Source organism: Archocentrus centrarchus, chromosome 12, assembly GCF_007364275.1.
Source record: "Archocentrus centrarchus isolate MPI-CPG fArcCen1 chromosome 12, fArcCen1, whole genome shotgun sequence".
Classification (NCBI taxonomy): domain Eukaryota; kingdom Metazoa; phylum Chordata; class Actinopteri; order Cichliformes; family Cichlidae; genus Archocentrus; species Archocentrus centrarchus.
The window spans coordinates 2,270,896-2,289,039 of NC_044357.1; the positions used below are offsets into that span (position 1 = coordinate 2,270,896).

Consider the following 18,144-nt stretch of genomic DNA (forward strand, 5'->3'; position numbering starts at 1 on the left):
ACGAGACCCTACCAGATGGCAGAAGACAGAGTTCTGCTAAAACTTCTTGCCTTTAATACATGCCTGTATTTTAATTGATTTGTGTCATCTGGCTTCATAGATAAATAAACTGAGTATCACCTGCACAACAATGGAAATGCGTGCACTCTTTAATGATATACATGAAAGTATCAGTACGGGACAGAACTGTGTGGAACTCCATGAATAACTTGTTTCTTCTAAAATTCATGCCTTAAATACAAAAAAATAATGACATCTTTTGCCCAAATGTTTCTAAGGTCTGTTTGCTTAAAGAACAAAATAGCAGCGCTTCTACTCCTCGTTCACAAATCTCAGCTTTACAGCGTAGCCTAAATTAGACCCTCTAATGTCTGAGGTCTAAAGGTACACAAGGTGAGGACAGGGCTAGAAACCACTTTGACACTCATGCTATCGCCTCCACCATCTGAAAGAACACTGAAAAAGTCACAGGGGTCTAACTGATTTTTAATGTACAGTAAGCATGTAACTAAGAAAACAAAACAGCACCAGGAGAAATGTGAGCCTCTGTCAGTGTAACCATGTTACAACTATTCTGAGCAGTGCTGTGTGTATGAATTCATTTTACAATAGGATTTAGGATCAAACCAAAGATTGCATCTACTTCTCATTAAAAACAGCCTTTTCAGCCTAGCCTTGGTTAATTAACAGTTGGTAGCATTTTAAGCCACACAATATTAGAGCTCATGATTACAAATACCTGTGAAAATAAATATCAAAAGATACATATTCTTTTTGTCTACTGAAAGCACAAATAAACTGATTACATAAAAATTACAGGCATTTTATTAAACCTCAGAATGAGAAAAAAACAGAAGTTAATGGAAAAACACAAGTGAAGGAAACATTTGACAGGAGTTTGGAGAGGGAAGGGAAAAAAGAGTGAAAGAACATCTGAACAGTGCAAACAACTGATCCATATTTTTAATTTTTCCAGCTGGCCTCAGCTTGGCTAAGGCGGGGGGGAATCTGTCTGCCTTCAGTTCATTGTTCTGCCTTTTGATGAAGCAGACAACCTGTTACCCTGCATGACAGAAACCCCAGGGTTCTGGGACAGAGTGCAAAAAGTAATCCGTGCCTCTTAGCCCCCAAAGCTGGGGGAGGGTGACGAACATTAGCAGGGCTTGGCCTAGCAGTTGATGGAGGCACAGTCTGCTTTTGCTTTCCCCGCGGAGCTGATTATCCTCATGAGGCAGTGTCCAAACTCCTCCAGGATCATCCTCTCTGCCTCAGTTTGAGGCTGGTGAGTCTGTTCTGCCTTTTTGGCCTGTTCAAGCAGACACTCGCACGTCGCTTCAAGCACCTCCTTGGTTACAAACGTATATGGGAGCCTGCAGAAAAAAAGGAAAACAAAAGTCTAAGTATGACAACAAAGCCACGATTATCTGGTAGCAGCTGTAGTAAGCAGAAGGCTCCTGAAGACTTCATGTCCACAGGTTTATATAGATGTGCTGACACCCTTACAGACAGTTACAGCTTGTACAGGGCTCCACACAAACATTTCAAACTGATTCTCAAAACACGTATTTAAACTTGCTATGTGATGGTGTCACCACAGAAGTACATTAACACAATTATAATGTAATAACTGCTGATGGATTTCTGCTGGAGCAGATCACCGAACCCCAATATCTATTTGTTCACTTGTGCTTATAAAAAAATAGGAAAGCAGTGTTTAATTCAAGCCTGATGTTGCACTGCAGAGAACACACCCATTCCCGGCCTCCTCTTCTATACAGCTTATTAATTTAACACTGGTATTGCTTCGGTGGCAAAGGTAAACTTCTCTTTTTGGAACTGAAAAAGTGGGATTGGGTCATCTGTAGCCAGTTTAAGTAGAAATGCCCAGCCGAGATATGTGGCTCTACTCCGAGTCCCTTCAGAACGATTGATCTCATCACCTTCTCTCTAAAGGAGTGCCCAGCCACCCTTCAAGGGAAGATCATTTCTGCAGTCTCATTCTGTTTGTCACTACAGACAGCTCATGGCCATAGCTGAGGGCAAGAACATAGACCGATAACAAATTAACAGCTTCACCGCAACAGATCATTACTGCGTCCACATCACTGCAGATGCTGCACCAATCCGCCTGTCAGTCTCCCGCACCCCTCACTTGTAACACATATTCTTCATGTTAAGATTCTAAATAAGTTTATATATCATATCTTAACTGTAAAATAAGCTCCTCAAAGGTGTGATTTTCTGTAGAAAAGTGTGAAATGTGTTTCAGGTACCTCCCGCCTCCACTTGAAAGCACAGGTGTCGTCCGCATGAGCAGGTCTGAGATCTGCGAGGATAGTTTGGTCTTGGCTGCTGTTTGCTGCTGAACTCTCACTTCTGCAGCATCAGCCAAATGCATCAGCGTCTTCCTCTCCGGGCTCTCCTCAAAGTTTTTGCAGCCGATGCACTTGCAAATGGACGAGCACATGATCTTCGCCTGCAAGGTGAAACAAAAATAAAGGAAATTAACGGCAAAAGAAGAATGACTCAAAGTGACAGCTCTTCACAAAACAATACTGCAGAGCCTACCTCGTAGCACTCGCAGTAGTTCTTCAGGCAGCCGGAGCGCTTGCAGTTGCAGCCTTTGCTGTGCCGACGGTCTGACTCTCCCTCTTTGCCTTTTCCAATTTTAGGTTTGAAGGCTTCTGGATTTCGGTCCAGACACGTCTATGAAGACAGATTTTTGCAGTGATTCATTCAGGAGACAGGATGCAGCTCAACACAAAAACAGAACTCCCAAAGAGGACTTCTGCCTCACCTTTATAGCTTTGAGACGTTCAGTTTCGTGTTCCAGATTATTGAAACAGTTATTGCAATTGCAGTTATTGCAGAACTCTCCATTTGCAAAGCAGTCACAGTACCTAGAGGAGGACACACAGAATGATACTTATTAAGACTACATCAACGTTAATGTGATTCAGTAGCACTGAGGCTCTCAGTGCTTCCTAAACACAAAGAAAAATTTAAGATGGTTTCTGCTGCAATACAACATTAGGACATGCTTAAAAGATACTGCATTACTCATTAATCCATCCACTGTTTTTTGCATCCTTTTCTGTCCAGCATCATGAAATACATTAAATATTTAAGACTGTTTCTGGGTTGTGGTATTGATAATGGCCATCATATAAAGTTGTGCAGAACTTTATGATATGATGGCAACTTCATAGCAAAGCTGCTCTTTGACTTCTTCTTGCGTATGAATTTTATCAGATATGAGCAGAAAAGGGGTCACTGTGTGAGGTCAATGTGACCTAAAGCTGCTAGATTATGGCAAAAATAATAACAATTCTGATTATTATTATCTTGATTATGAGTCATGATTATTGCTTAACTTAAACATCATGCAGTTATTGAACTTTAAAACATGTTGGTTGCAGGAGATTCTATTTAACTTTAAATATAAATGAAAACAAAATAAAAAGAGGTGAGGGTGGTGGAGCAGCACTCTCACCATATACACCTGGGACTCAGTATCATATAGATCCAGATCTTTATACAGGGTTCGTACACCTTTTCCAGGATCAAATTCAAGCACCTTTTAAGCACTTCCAAGGTCAATTTTCATGATTTTCCAGCACATAAAGGGGTCATTCACAATTATCAACATTTTCCAAAGTTTACTCTTTTTCAGACCCCCTCCCCAAAAGTGTACAAAGAAAATGTTGATATTTTTTCATGACATTTAATTTCTCCTGGTTTGGTGGTATTTTAATGTAATAGGAAGTATTAAAAACACATCCCGGTGTTGAAAAATTCTGGATATCTTGGTAGTAAATATACTCTTGCCTATCCATTAAAACATTGTATTGCACTGCATGTACGCAAAATGTACATGGTTTAGGGGAAGGATCCAAAAAGCTCTCTCAGAGATTTCAGCTGTCAGTTTCCACTGTGAGGAACATAGTATGGAAATGGAAGACCACAGGCACAGTTCTAGTTAAGGCCTGAAGTGGCAGGCCAAGAAAAACCTCAGATAGGCAGAGGCGAAGGATGGTGAGAACAGTCATAGTCAACCCACAGAGCAGCTCCAAAGACCTACAACATCATGTTGCTGCAGATGGTGTCACTGTGCATCATTCAACTATTGAGCGCACTTTGCACAAGGAGAGGCTGTATGGGACAGTAATGCAGAAGAAGCCTTTTCTGCACACACGCCACAAACAGAGTCGCTAAAGCATATTTGGACAAGCCAGCTTCATTTTGGAATAAGGTGCTGTGGACTCATGAAACTAAACTGCGTTATTTGGACATAACAAGGGGCGGTATGAATGGTGGGAAAAGAACACAGCACTCCAAGACAAACATTTGGTGCCCACAGTAACATTTGGTGGTGGTTCCATCATGCTGTGGGGCTGTGGGGCCAGTGCAGGTACTGGGAATCTTGTTAAAGTTGAGGGTCACATGGATCCCAGTCAATATCAGCAGATTCTTGAGAACAATGTTCAAGAATCAGTGACAAAGTTGAAGTTGTGCCGGGGCTGGATACTTCAACAAGACAACGACCCTAAACACTGCTCAGAATCTACTGAGGCGTTCATGCAGAGGAACAAGTACAACATTCTGGAACGGCCATCTCAGTCCCAGACCTGAATATTATTGAAAATCTGTGGTGGGATTTAAAGCAGGCTGTCCATGCTCAGAAAACATCAAACCTGACTGAACTGGAGATGTTTTGTAAAGAAGAATGATCCAAAATACCTTCAACCACAATCCAGACTCTCATTGGAAGCTATAGGAAGAGTTTAGAGGCTGTTATTTCTGCAAAAGGAGGATCTACTAAATATTGATGAAATTTTCTGTTGGGGTGCCCAAAATTATGCACCTGCCTAATTTTGTTTAAATAATTATTGAAGACTTTCTGTAAATCCTGTAAACTTTATTTCACTTCTCAAATATCCCTGTGTTCATCTGCTTTATGATATATTTAACTGAAACTGCTGATCTGAACAACCAATGATTTATAAAGGAAAATCATGACAATTATCAGGGGTGGCCAAACATTTGCATACCACTGTATCATCTGAATAGCGGGTCTTGTGCCAAAAAATGATTTCCAGTATTTTCCAAAAAAATGATTGCTGGTATTTATATAGTTGTAAATTACTTGCTGACGTATGGTCTGTCAAGCATATCTCGAATATTATCTCTCATGAATGATGTCAACTCATTTTGAGTCATAAATAACACTCCTGTCACATGGTAGAAGCTGCAATTTTTGGCAACACCGGCAGATAGTGTTGCCAACTTAGTGACTTTGTCACTTGGACTTTTCAGACCCCCCTAGTGACTTTTTTTTTTTGTCCAAAAAGTGACCAGCATCAAATTTAGTGACTTTTCCCGGTGTCATCTGGGACTTTTGAAGAGTTTTAGAGATATGCCGTGTTGTTCCAAAAAAAATGATTTCCAGTATTTCCCCCTAAAAAATTATTGGTTGTATTTAAATGGCTGTAGATTAATTTTTGGCCTAACATCTGTGAAACATCTGTGTCAAACACATCTCTCGTGAATGATATTATGTCATTCTGAGCGAGAAACAACACTCCTGTCACAGGTAGAAGCTGCAATCACTTCTTGGCAAAGTGCCTTTCATATATTCTTTATTAATGAAGGTAAAAATTATCATTGACATTAAAAATGTCTTTTTTCCTGAGAGATCTGCCAAGAGGGCTGCAGAAATTGCAACAAATGTAACATTATAGTTCTATAAAGGGTAGCCAAAAACGACTGGACTGATTATAATGCTGATACAGTAATGCAGTCATAAATATATTTGCAAAACAAGTCATTTCTTCATTTTATATATAAGCCCTGTGCAGCAGCTCGGTGGTGCAGTGGTTAGCACTGCTGCCTCACAGTTAGAATAACATCTGGAAGGCCTGGGTTCGATTCCACCTTGGCCCGGGCCTCTCCCTCTCTCTGTGTGGAGTTTGCATGTTCTCCCCGTGCTTGCGTGGGTTTCCTCCGGGTACTCCGGTTTCCTCCCACATTCCAAAGACATGCACTTACTGGGGTTAGGTTCATTGGCTACACTAAATTGCCCATAGGTGTGAATGACAGCATGAATGTGTGTGTGAAAGGTTGTTTGTCTCTGTGTTGGCCCTGCAACAGGCTGGCGACCTGTTCAGGGTGTACCCCGCCTCTCGCCCTGTGACAGCTGGGATAGGCTCCAGCCCCCCCGCGACCCTGAACAGGATGAGCGGAAGCGAATGGATGGATGGATAAATCCTGTGCGCCACAGTCTATTTACCGATATAAGAAAGATAATACAGTAAAAAAATAAAATCGCAAATCACTTTTTGGCACAACACCGGAAACATGAAAATTCCGTTGTCGCCGTGTTTTGTGTACATACAGCAATACTGCGGCCCTTCCTACGCTGTGGCATCGCCCGGACCTCTCTTCGGCACCGAGGGGGACACCTAACCCCACCCCCGGTCCTCGATTCGTCCTTTGGCGAGTTTTAAGACAGCCAACAGCGAGTTTTCTTACACAAAACTTGGCAGCAGTGCCAGCCGCCAATCACCAGATTGCGTACAAATATAAGCATAGATGACAACACGCCAGGAACATATAGAATTAATGTACATACCTTCTGAATAAAATCCATCATGGTTTTCTGCGGTTTACTGCGTACGGCTTACATTTTTGATTCAGCTTTTTGGAACAATACTTCCACTTCCTTGTTGAATTTATCTTCGGCGGTTTTGGCCTCTTTCCACACCTGCTGCGCCGCACTCACAGCTTATTCCTGTCTAATATCGTTATTGAGTCTTTCTGTGAATCGATGATGGCCTATTTTAGAAAATTCAATGAAGCCTTTGAATTGATCCGCCAGATCGGAGGCCATATCGCTGCAGACCACAGAACGGCGCAGTGGTGTACAAGTGAACGAGAGCGCCTCCGTGGATGCGCTGAGTTCTACGCTGTTGAATTTACTCGCGAGGAATGACATTATTTGCGGGGATTATGTTTGTAACTTTTGACTTAAAAGTGTTCCATATTCGTCTGATCCATAATTGGAGTTTGCAGTTTTCCAGTGAACACTCATTAAAACGGCCACTCTCTGTCTTCGGGGGAGGGGCGTGGTCACAAACAGACTGACAGATCACATGCAGACGGGCAGGCCAGACCCACGCGGAGAAATTTTCATTTTAGACTTTATGACTCATTTTATTTCTCCGTTTCATAAGCGAACTGTTCAACCAGATAGTTATATTTTTATTTACAAAAAAAAGCGGTTACAATTTCAAGCACTTTCAAGCACTATATCCAAACTTCAAGCACTTTTCAAACCTTGAAAGGACAATATTAAAATTCAAGCATTTTCAAGGATTTCCAGCACCCGTACGAACCCTGTTTATAGGATTGAGTCCTCACTAGGAGGTGCTTTTGATCTTAAAGCTCATCTCGCAAGAGCACATATGGATCCCCACCAGCCTTTAGCTTCCACACCGGGATGAATGTGGGCGCAGGCAGGGGCAAAGGAAGCCAAAAGTGGCAGCTGGGTTGCGAGGCTCAGGAGACCTATACACGGCAACCACGCAGCAAACAGAGAGGCAAAACCGAACGCCAACTGTCACGTACTACCAAAAGTATACCAGGTTAGAGAACCTGAGCAATCTGGAGACAAAGGTAGCTGCCGGAACCTGATAATCCTTAAACCAAGTTCATCCACCAAAACTTGAGTTTTGACCACCACAACGATTTATGCTCCAGTCCAAGTGAACTTTTGCCTCAAGGTATTTAAAAGAGAGTGATCCTTCAGCTTATACTAATAATAATAATAATAAAGTCAAAATGTGTACCACTATTTGCAGAGCCTAAACTGGAATGTGAATGGTCTGGTCTGCCTGACTTACAGACCTAAAGCCAAAATCTTTGGGTAAATGTCACAGAAGACTTTATAAATTATTCAGCTGAAATTAGAAATATATTGCTAAACACGCATTAATCATCAAGCTTCATCTGCACAGATTTATCAAATAGATAAACATTAGTATCAGTGACAGTTACACTCACAGTTTGAGGCACTGCGACTTGGTGCAGTTACATGGTTTTCTTGGTCTTGAGGTTGTTTCTGTTGCTGACAAACTGTGAACCAATAAACAACATTAGATTACCAAACTACAGACAGTAAATAAACCCAAATTTATTTGGCCTTTCGATGCTGGCTTCTGCCCTTTCTTACCCATTAAGAGGCAATCTGGCCTGAGTCTGGATTCCAGTGGACGCAGAGAAACCAGAGCTGCTGGCAAGCGTCACAAATGGTGGCTGCTGGATCTACAAGATACGATAATGAAATGGCTCAAGCCACTCAGAAAAAGGCAGCCTGTATATTAAAAACAAAGAAACAAACAAAAAAAAAAATCTAAACCACGCATACTCACAAACAGACTGCTCACCTGTGTGACATATTGTGCTGGCACGACTGCGTAGCCCACGTTCCCGCCTCCTGGCGCTGGTGTCAGGACGGTGCCTGGAGGGAGGTTGGTGAAGTTGGGCTGGATCTGGGGTAGTGGAGTCGCAGGCATGATCAGACGTTGCTGAGTCTGAGTGGTGGTAACTACTTGCGTTCCTGATGTTAAGGGCTTGGGTGCCACCTACAGGGAGTAAAAACCATGAATGCTGCTCGAGGGACATTTCAGAGAAAGCTGGAATGTTTGAATAAACATGGACACCCGGGTTACCTGTTTCATAGTCTGTGCTGGGACCACTGGGACAGACATCCTGACTGCACCTGTACTGACCACCATAGGCTTAGCTGTGAGATAATAAGCATCATGAGTTGGTACAGGGCAATTACAAAGTACTGCCTGTATTCATTAGCAGAAGAAACAAAGTACACGTTCATAGGTCACCTGTCTGTATAGAGCTGGTGCTGGGACCACTGGGCTGCCCTGCACTGCTCGCTGTGGTTGCTGTAACGAGGCGAACGTAGTGGAACCTGCTGCCAGGCACCTGGATCTGCTGCACGTTGGGCTGGGCGGCCAGCGGGATGATCGTTTTAAACTGGGATCCACCCACTCCTCCAACAGCCACAGACTGCAGAGGTTTAATGTTCTGATAACATTCAGATACAAGAGGAGACAGAGACTGAAATTAACAATCGAGGAAATTAAGAAATAAACACCAAAGAACCTGATGCCTAAAGTACTGTGTTGAGAGCTGACTGCTTTACAAGCATTTCTAGCCACACAAGTCTTCAAAGTTTACTTCAATTTATTTTTTGCAGGCCAAGATTAAGTTCCTCAGCTGCTTAACTCTTGTTATGGATGTAAAATGCATGAAAAGAATCTTCTATCATGTTTGAGGCATGTGATCAAAACATTACCCTGGTAAACAATTCTCTTTGTACCTGTTGGAAACAACCTAATAATACAACAACATAATCTTTCTGACACACACAAAAATTAGACCTGTTTGTTTTATTTCTGGCTGAAAATGTATATTGGAGGTACAGCTGATATGTGAGGCAATTATCTCATTATTAATATCACACACAGCCCATTAAGGTAAACATGACTGTGTGTGCTGCCTTATCTACACTAGAGGAGACCCTGTCTTTAGTAACACGGCAATGAAGCAGTCTGCTGAAGAAAAACAATAACCCCGCAATTTAGTGTTTATATACAGAGAGAGAAGCACTGATCTGATATCAGGCCGTTTCAAACCAAAAAAGCTGGATCGGATAGCCGTGACCGATCCATTCAGTTCATTTCTGTGTTTACTCCACCACACCTCAGCAGCAGGTTGCTAATGGGAGAGCTAACGTGGCATGGAGGAAGCTAACAGCAGTGAGCAGGTTTTAGGCATTTCACTCAAGCTATACAAACAGATTTTAACTGTATGTTTTTCATGTAACTGCAAACAGTGGTCAGGTGAATTGACCAGTTTTTGCAGTTGTTTTCTCTCTCGTGTTATTGTCAGTGGAACGTTTGTTTGGAAGCTTTTACTGCACTTGCAGTAACACTGAGTTGTCTCCATTTTATTATTTCACTTAATCTCCTTCCTGTTGGCTCTATTCTACATGCAGCAATAAAACAAGGTGCACTCAAGACCAAAGAAAGACAAGAGGAGGAAGTTTGCATGACTGTACATGACAGCAGTATGCAGCAGCCTTTTGACTCACACTCAGCTGAAATGACATGAGTGGATATCAGGTGAATAATGTAAATACTGAAAAAAAGAAATAAAGTATCTTTTTTTTTCCAGAGCAGGTGAGCGTCAACTATAACTGAGTCCTTACTAGGAGGTGTTTCTGTGTTTTCTTGTTACCTGTGCTGCAGTTTGGCTGGTGGCCACCTTGACTGGAGATGCAGATGCAGACTGCTGGACTGTGAGGATCTGCTGGCCGAGTGCTACATTCACAGGCAGCGCTACTGACTTCTGAGAAGCGCTGGAGGTTGGGGAAGCCACAGACACCACAGTCACCTGGTAGAAACAGAGAAGCAGTATGAGCCGTGGAAACATCACCTGATCAAATACTAAGGAAAGGGTACTTAGCAGTAGGGACAGACATAGCTGAGCATTATGTATGGGTAGTTAACTATAACGATGTCTCATAAACCTACATTCTCTAACAAGTCAGTGGCAAAATTCTGAAACTGAGACAGGTATGCTGTGTGTTTGTGTGCGTGAATATTTCCTAGTTTAAGCTAAATGATCAGAGAAGAGTTACAGACAACTTTAAGTCAGACTCAGAGATACTTCTCATCAAAATGCTAATAGATTCAAAATGCTTACTGTTGCCTTTTCCACTGATCCACTGGTGTTAAGACAAAACAGCCTTACCTCCTCTCTACCAGCACACGGGAAAGAGGAGGACCAGAGGAGAAACAGAAGTTTGCTTCACTTTAACTTTTTCTAAGTAGCTTCATGTATTAGTAGGGGGTACAAGAAATATTGGCCGATATTGACCTTGTTGATTGATATAATCCTGTCTGCAAATATGACGACATTTGCCATTGTTGGTGGCTGATGTTTATCAATTGTGTCACATCAATGTGCGTGCTGGCTAAGACAGTGTGATGAAGAGCTTTACCAATACATCTACTGTATTTTTTAATAACCACATTTCCTCTATGGCACAAATAACAGGATAATAAACAAACAGCAAAAAAAAAGGCAATCAAACTAATTGTTAGTTTAAACAACAGTAACAGCACAGAAATTCACAATAAGTGCATCCCTATTGATGGGTCCAAAAGTTTAAGATTCTAATGTTTTAAAGCTACAAAAAAATATTACCAACAAAACCTTTTATAAATTATGATTACTAACAATTTACATATTACTTGAAGAACTTAAGATGCATTCTTCCTCCCAAAAAATATAGCCATATGGCACTTTTTTAAAAAATTAACACTTTATTAAACTTTTTCTTGTCAATGACCTGACCATACGGTGTTCTTTGTTTCTTCTGATTGCATGATTCTCAAGTCTGTCTCAGTTAAACTGAGAGAAACAGAACTTCTCTAAGAAGTATGGCTAGCAAGCATTTGTGTCACCCCTAAGTACCATTATTACACCACTATGATACTGCAACATATTTTTGAATAAACATATTGCAGGGGATTTCAAGGTTATTTATTACACCTGTGTTTTACCTTGTAAATTATGTGTGATTAAGTTAAGTTAAAGTAAATATAGAAAAATATACATGTATATATATATATATATTTACCTTGCTGGGAGTCTTGAGGGGGGAAATGGCAATCTTTTTGCCAGGGATACTTTGTATACTAGTGTTGTGGGGTTCAGAAAGAGTAATGGTCCTAGGGGGCATCACTTGTGAATTCTGCGTCAGGACACGTCCTATAAATAGACAATACAAAGTTAAATGACAAAGCTAGTTACAACACCATTTAGGAAACGAATTGTAAAAAACTAAACAAAAAAACAAAAAAAACTACGCAGCTTGGATAATTATTTCCACACAGAGAAAATGGTCTCAAAGAATGATGACGCAAACAGCTGAAACAGCTGTTACTTAAACAGACTTACCTGTGATTACAGGAGGAACTGATGTCTGCGGACTTAGACCTTTGCTGTTAACAGTTTTTGTTATGATAAACTTAATTGGTGCAGCTGAGGATGCTGGTGTTTTCTTGGCAATCTGAGGAGATGATTAATGGAAAAAAAAAAAAAAAGAAAAAAAAATGTTTAAATGCATCAATTTCAATATCCAAGCATTGCCTCTGACTGCAGGTGACCACCACTGACATGTCCTAACTTGTTCAACTGTGTTGCACTTTCAGCTGATACTGATGTTGATACCTTAGATCAAGTTGTACAACTTATCCGATACTGGATTTATGAGGGTGCTAAAAAGGGCAACAATTATATGCTAAGATTATCATACACACTAAGCTGGACCATGTGTAGTATTAAAATGTTTCTTCGTCAGGACTCTGATATAATAACTCTGAAATGACAATACTTTTTCTAAAATAACTCAAAACGAATTTGAATTTCTTTCCTCTGCAGACAAATACGCCAATTCTTCTGCAACATGACATCACACAGCCACACTGGTCTGGCAGCTATTCCTCACACTCTAATACCAGTGTTTTGTTTTTGTTTTTTATTTCTTACTGGGGGTAAATTATTGCGATAATTCTTCTACATGTAAGATAACAAGAGGATGCATCTTCCCCTCTCTTGTAAACTATGACGTTAAACAAAAATATTATTTTTAGGATCATTAACTTCAGTTATTAAATACATAATGAACTAATAATGTTCATACTACTACTAATGTTAATAATATTCATCTAAACCATCTGAGTGAGTGTATTCATTTCCCTACATATTTTTTTGTGGGGAAAAAAAAAAGAAATTGCCAAACAAACAGGCCTGTGTGTGTATGTTTGCTCCTCCTGAATGAAGCAGTCACTGGTAACAACTTTTTAACCCAAACACGAGAACAGCTCGAATTTGCCACTACATCACATAACACATCTGCTGAGTAGATTTAGTCAACTGTCCTCTGGATAGGCGAAGATCGGCTGGTTGGACAGATTTCTCAAATTGTAAGATTCACTGTAAATCTGCCACATCTGGACTTTAAAACAGTCTGCTGCATCTTACACGTGAACACAGCCAAAATCCTCCTTAGTCCACTCAAACCAGAGCCTAACAAAAATACAGGAAATACCCTGCAATTACAACCATAAACAGAAAGGAGTCTTTACCTTCAACATTTAAACTGTATGGCCAAACCTGTTCACCAAAGTGACTCGCTCACTATGCTCCTTGTTTCTGTCTTCTCTTCCCCTCATCCCCCAAACCAATCTCAGCTAATGTCTGCCCTTCCCTGAGCCTGGTTCTGCCAGTGGGTTCTGTCTATTCAAAGAAGATTTTCTACCCCACCATCGCCAAGTGCTTGCTTATAAGGGATCATCATGCCATCAGGGTTCTATCTGTAATACTGTACAGGCTTTAACTTACAATATAAGGTTCCTTGCAATGACTACTCCTGTAAACTGGAGTTACATAAATACAATTGAACTGTGTGTCTTTGTGTGTATCAGTTCCACACTATATCCCTCTGCCAGGTTACTGAGACACAGTCCTACTCCCTCTTCTCCAAAACACCAAACTTTTATTAGTCTGTTCTCAGCTCATCTTTACTGGCAGCCTTGACCAAGTATGAAGTTCCAAGTAGATCTTATGTTATAGCCTGAATAATGTGCACATTTTGTTCAATTGTATTGGCCAAAGCAATCACTTATGTTTAATTTAACAGTAATATGTGGAACATGACAAATATTAAAATGTTTAAATTTATCTAATTTGGTTACCTGTACAGTCTTCAACTGCTGGGTCTGTAATGTGGTCATCTGGTTGCCCACCACTGGCTTCAGCTCTGACCTCGTACCAAGAGTCACCACTTTAAACTGTGGAGTCTGAGACTTGGTGTCTCCGGCAGTCTGTGAAACGCCAGGCTTGCTGCCCGTGTGGGGTAACTGAAGCACTATAGGCTGCCCCGACTTTCCTATAGCTGTAACCAAAAGTTTCTGTCCCTCCTGCTTGATGACCTGGGGTGGATTACCTGCAGCCTTTGCTGCTTCTGAAGCTTGAGATGAGGCCACCTTGTTGAGAATGATCTGGCGATTTGCAGGAGAGATTGTAAATGGAGCTGTGAGCTTCTGTAATCCACTTGTAGTCACACTAGTCCCAGTCACGCTGTCTGTTGTTTTGGTTGTGGTTGTCGAAGTAGACAAGGCTGGCTTGATGGTAAGAAGGGGAGACGATGTACTGGAATTTGCGACAGGAAGCGGACTTCTGGGGCTGAGACTGAGCGTGGAGTCTGTGGGCACAGAGGTGGTCATAGCCTGAGCAGGTTTGGGTAAAATGGCATCTGAACAGAGGGTCACGTTCTCTGAAACCACGGGTGCATCAGTTTCCATCGGGACCGATGCATCATCGCTGGGCTCTGACTGGACCGTGGTACAGTCGGGTTGGGAGTGTGGGACATCCTCTATAGCCTCAGTATCCATGATCTCATCAGGGAGGAGGCTGTTGAGCTCTGGTGACACCACATCCATGCTTGCAAACTCTCAGCTTTCTGTTAATCCTGAAAGAACATCTGTCATTGTAAAATGCATCACAAACACCAGTAACCCACAACATTAAAGCCAGTCAGTTTATTTATATATATATGAAAACTAGAAGCTTCCATTTACTGAACTAGATGCACCATGAACAGGGAAACACGCATGAAAAAATACAAATCTGAGAATGTGTTCAGCATTTTACACAGCTGTTGCATTTAACAATATTTACAATTCTTTTTTAATTTTATTGCTTTTCTCAGTTCACAAATATACATAATAATGCAGGCTGCATGCTAAAATTTGTAATGAAAATAGAAAATAAGAGTTAAAATCAGCGAGCTAGCCGTGCACTCGCAGTAGAAGTGCCAGATAGTCATAACTTTACCTGTAAATTACTTCTCAGTAATCAATCACGTGAGGTATAATAAATACAGACGTGTGCATGAGTCACGTTTGACTTGCGCTCATTTTGACACAAGCTGACAGCTGATGCTGGGCCGCAGCGATCATCTCTGGCGTATCTCTGTCCTGCTGCACTCTACTCAACATTAATCCACTGAAACACACATATGAACCTTACCCACTCCACACCACAGACACACGCAGAGCTAACTGAGCCGGATTTCTTCACGTCCCCAGATGAAAGCCACCAAAGGGAAACTGTGCTGAGCTGCACTCATTTACTTAAAAATGCCCAGAAGTGGTCCTGACTGGGGCAAAGAATGAGGGGGGGAAAGAAGCGACAAGCTCTTTTGCTGGCTGCGTTACTATTTCAGGCCGGGGTTGGATTTCGAAAGATCCGCCATTTTTACCTCGTCATCAGCTCAGTTAGCTGTCCGGCTAACGCTGAGCTATGCTGAACAGAGGGAAAGCGATTATAAATAATCGAAATGAACAGAGACACTTACACTGACAGTCCGCTGCAAAACAAACACGCCACACAACAGCTGAAGATAAGACTTTCTGTTAACAGGCTGCTGCTAGCAAGTAAAAAAACTCTTTCAGCAGACTCTGAAAACGTAAACAATGCTAGCTCTTCATAATTCCTCCTGTCACTTGAGACCGGAGGCATTACAATATTTTAGCCCGACAATGCAGCTATTGCCACTGCAACTACAAAGCTCCTGAACAGCGTATATGGTCTATGTTTCAGGGCTGGAGTTAGCGTGGCCTAACCAGTTAAAATGACATTTTAGTTTAACCGCAGGTAAGTCCTATTTTTGACACAGTAACAGTATGACAATGAACCAGAAAAACGTTAATTACGATATTACAGCTAAGTAATATGAAAACTACTAACAGGATAAGCAACTGCTGACTTGGGTCTTCTAATATTTTACATACATAGAAAAACATCGTGCTGAAGATGCTTCACCAGGATGCCAAAACAACTCAATGTGCAGCTAAGTTAGCTTTTACTTTTCATCTGCGGACGCAGTAAGTTAACTTAGCGGCCGGCTGACGTGATATTTACACCATGCGTTATTAAATTGAGCGTTTTGTTCACAACAAACTTTCTCTCAGCGCACAAAATACTCTAGTCTCTACCAAATCAGTTCCTGGGGATATGCTGAGGTTTCACTGCGGTCCACCCTTAAACATCGCTATTATCATCCTCATCAAGACAGCCCAGCAGGCAGGACAACTGTACTAGCAAACTTGCTGAGCTTGCTAACCCGAGCTAGCTAGCACAACATTATATGATCTTAACATTGAACACATTCTTAAGTGTGCAGCTTTCTGTTGAATACAGTGTAGCAAATCCTAGAATGGACCAACGCGTAGTCATGCTTACCCCAAATTTTTACGCTAGGCAGCGTTTCCAAATAAAGGGAGGAAAGGAAAAGACGATTGTTCAAAATACCGCGCCGAGCGCCATTCCTCCCTGACATTTCACAGGCCGGCCACGCCCTCCGTGCGCTACGCAACACTGACGCAACACTTAAAGGTACACCACCTAACACGCTTCAACAACATTAGGACTGTTTAAAACAATTTCAAATCTATTTTTGGTAAACTAATTTTGCTGGTAAAGTAAAACTATGTTATATTTAATAAAAAATCATTTTATTCATTGACATAGCAATTAATTAGTAGCAAATAAATAATTCTATCAAAAACACCAATGCATGAGACAACCTAGATTATATGCAAACAATAATCAACATATTAGCATCCAAATCAGAAAACATTATTTAAATACACAGAAAATATCGTTAAAAGGGCTAGCAATATATTATTACTTGATTTTAAATTAGTTATACAAGATATTATTATTTTATGAACTAGCTGAGGCACATATGATGTATGCTAATAATAACCATAACCAACAGAGCAGTTTAATGTGACAGTACAAAACCAAAAGATTTATTAACAAGAGATAATAAGTGACTCAGTGCTAAAACATGTGAGATGATGATGAGATGAGAAATAGTTTATTCTTCCCATATGACTTCCCAGTCTCGCATACTACTGTCAGGTAGTCATTAAGATGATCCATGAGATGGGGAATGTGTTTCCCCATCTCATGGAGATGGGGAAACACATTTCCCCCAGCTACGACATTTCCTGTAGCTTCTCTCTCAGGAACAGTGGTTGAATTGTGTTAAATGCGCTTGAGAAATCAAAGGTAAACATTCAAGATAATCCTCACCATGTTACTGTTAGATGGGCATAAACTCTCTGCAGCATGTAGATAACTGGTCTGTATGCAAACTGTAGAAGGTCAAGAAATGTTTTCACCTAGGTGGGCCAGCTTAGTCTCATCAGTACCTTCATCATATGTGATGTGAGGGCTGGTCAGTAGTTCCCTTGGTGTTTAGTTTTTCCTGTACCAAAGTTGACACCACGAGACATGTATTTATATACTTTTCATGTTGTGTGTTATGTCCTGTTTTTGACTGTAAAATGTAATATTCAGTAGTTTGAATACTTAGTTTTTAATTGCGATCACTTGCATATAACTGACTTCTAGTCAGTAATGATCACCATTTTTTTAACCATTATTTACTTACATTTTACTTGCAACTCTACACATATTTTTGATCAATTAAAAAAAAAGATGCATAGTTTAATGTTCTCTGCGGTGATACTACTGTTAAAACTAGATTATAATACGTAGTCCTTTTCCAGTAAATGGCCCAGAGGCAGTTGTCTGTTTTGCCCGCTAGTTATTCAGTAATATATATGAGCAACAAAATAGTGATATGTAGAGCTGCTCTGCAAACAAGCAGCCTACTGAGACTTTAGCCTATGCTTTTAACTATTTTTTAAAGAACAAAAGTGAGTTTTATTACGAGGAATTCATCATAATTAAGATTTTACCTGTGATGAAAAAGTTAAAGCACATCATTAACGGCAAAAAAACAAACAATAAAACCCCAAAAACCCAGAAAACAGCATAATAGCCGTGATTTTATGTAATCGGAGTACTTCCGCTGACAAATGATTATTGGAAAAAGAGGAAAGAAAAATTGTTTAAAAACATCTTATAATTGTTTAACATTTAACCTGTCTTTCCCCTCCTGGCTAGGTGCGTCACTTC

General features: G+C 40.8%; 1 protein-coding gene across 1 annotated transcript; it reads right to left on the bottom strand.

Annotated features, from left to right (window-relative positions):
* Positions 1-465: 465 nt before the first annotated feature.
* On the bottom strand, positions 466-16,521 carry lin54 (lin-54 DREAM MuvB core complex component). Its single transcript, XM_030743424.1, has 14 exons — positions 16,396-16,521; positions 13,845-14,620; positions 12,046-12,157; positions 11,726-11,856; positions 10,318-10,473; positions 8,901-9,102; positions 8,730-8,803; positions 8,445-8,642; positions 8,231-8,322; positions 8,062-8,133; positions 2,798-2,900; positions 2,569-2,706; positions 2,274-2,476; positions 466-1,370 (listed from the first exon to the last, which is right to left on the bottom strand). The coding sequence occupies exons 2-14, from the start codon at positions 14,589-14,591 to the stop codon at positions 1,169-1,171; spliced, it is 2,430 nt and encodes an 809-aa protein (XP_030599284.1). The 5' UTR covers positions 14,592-14,620; positions 16,396-16,521; the 3' UTR covers positions 466-1,168.
* Positions 16,522-18,144: the final 1,623 nt, after the last annotated feature.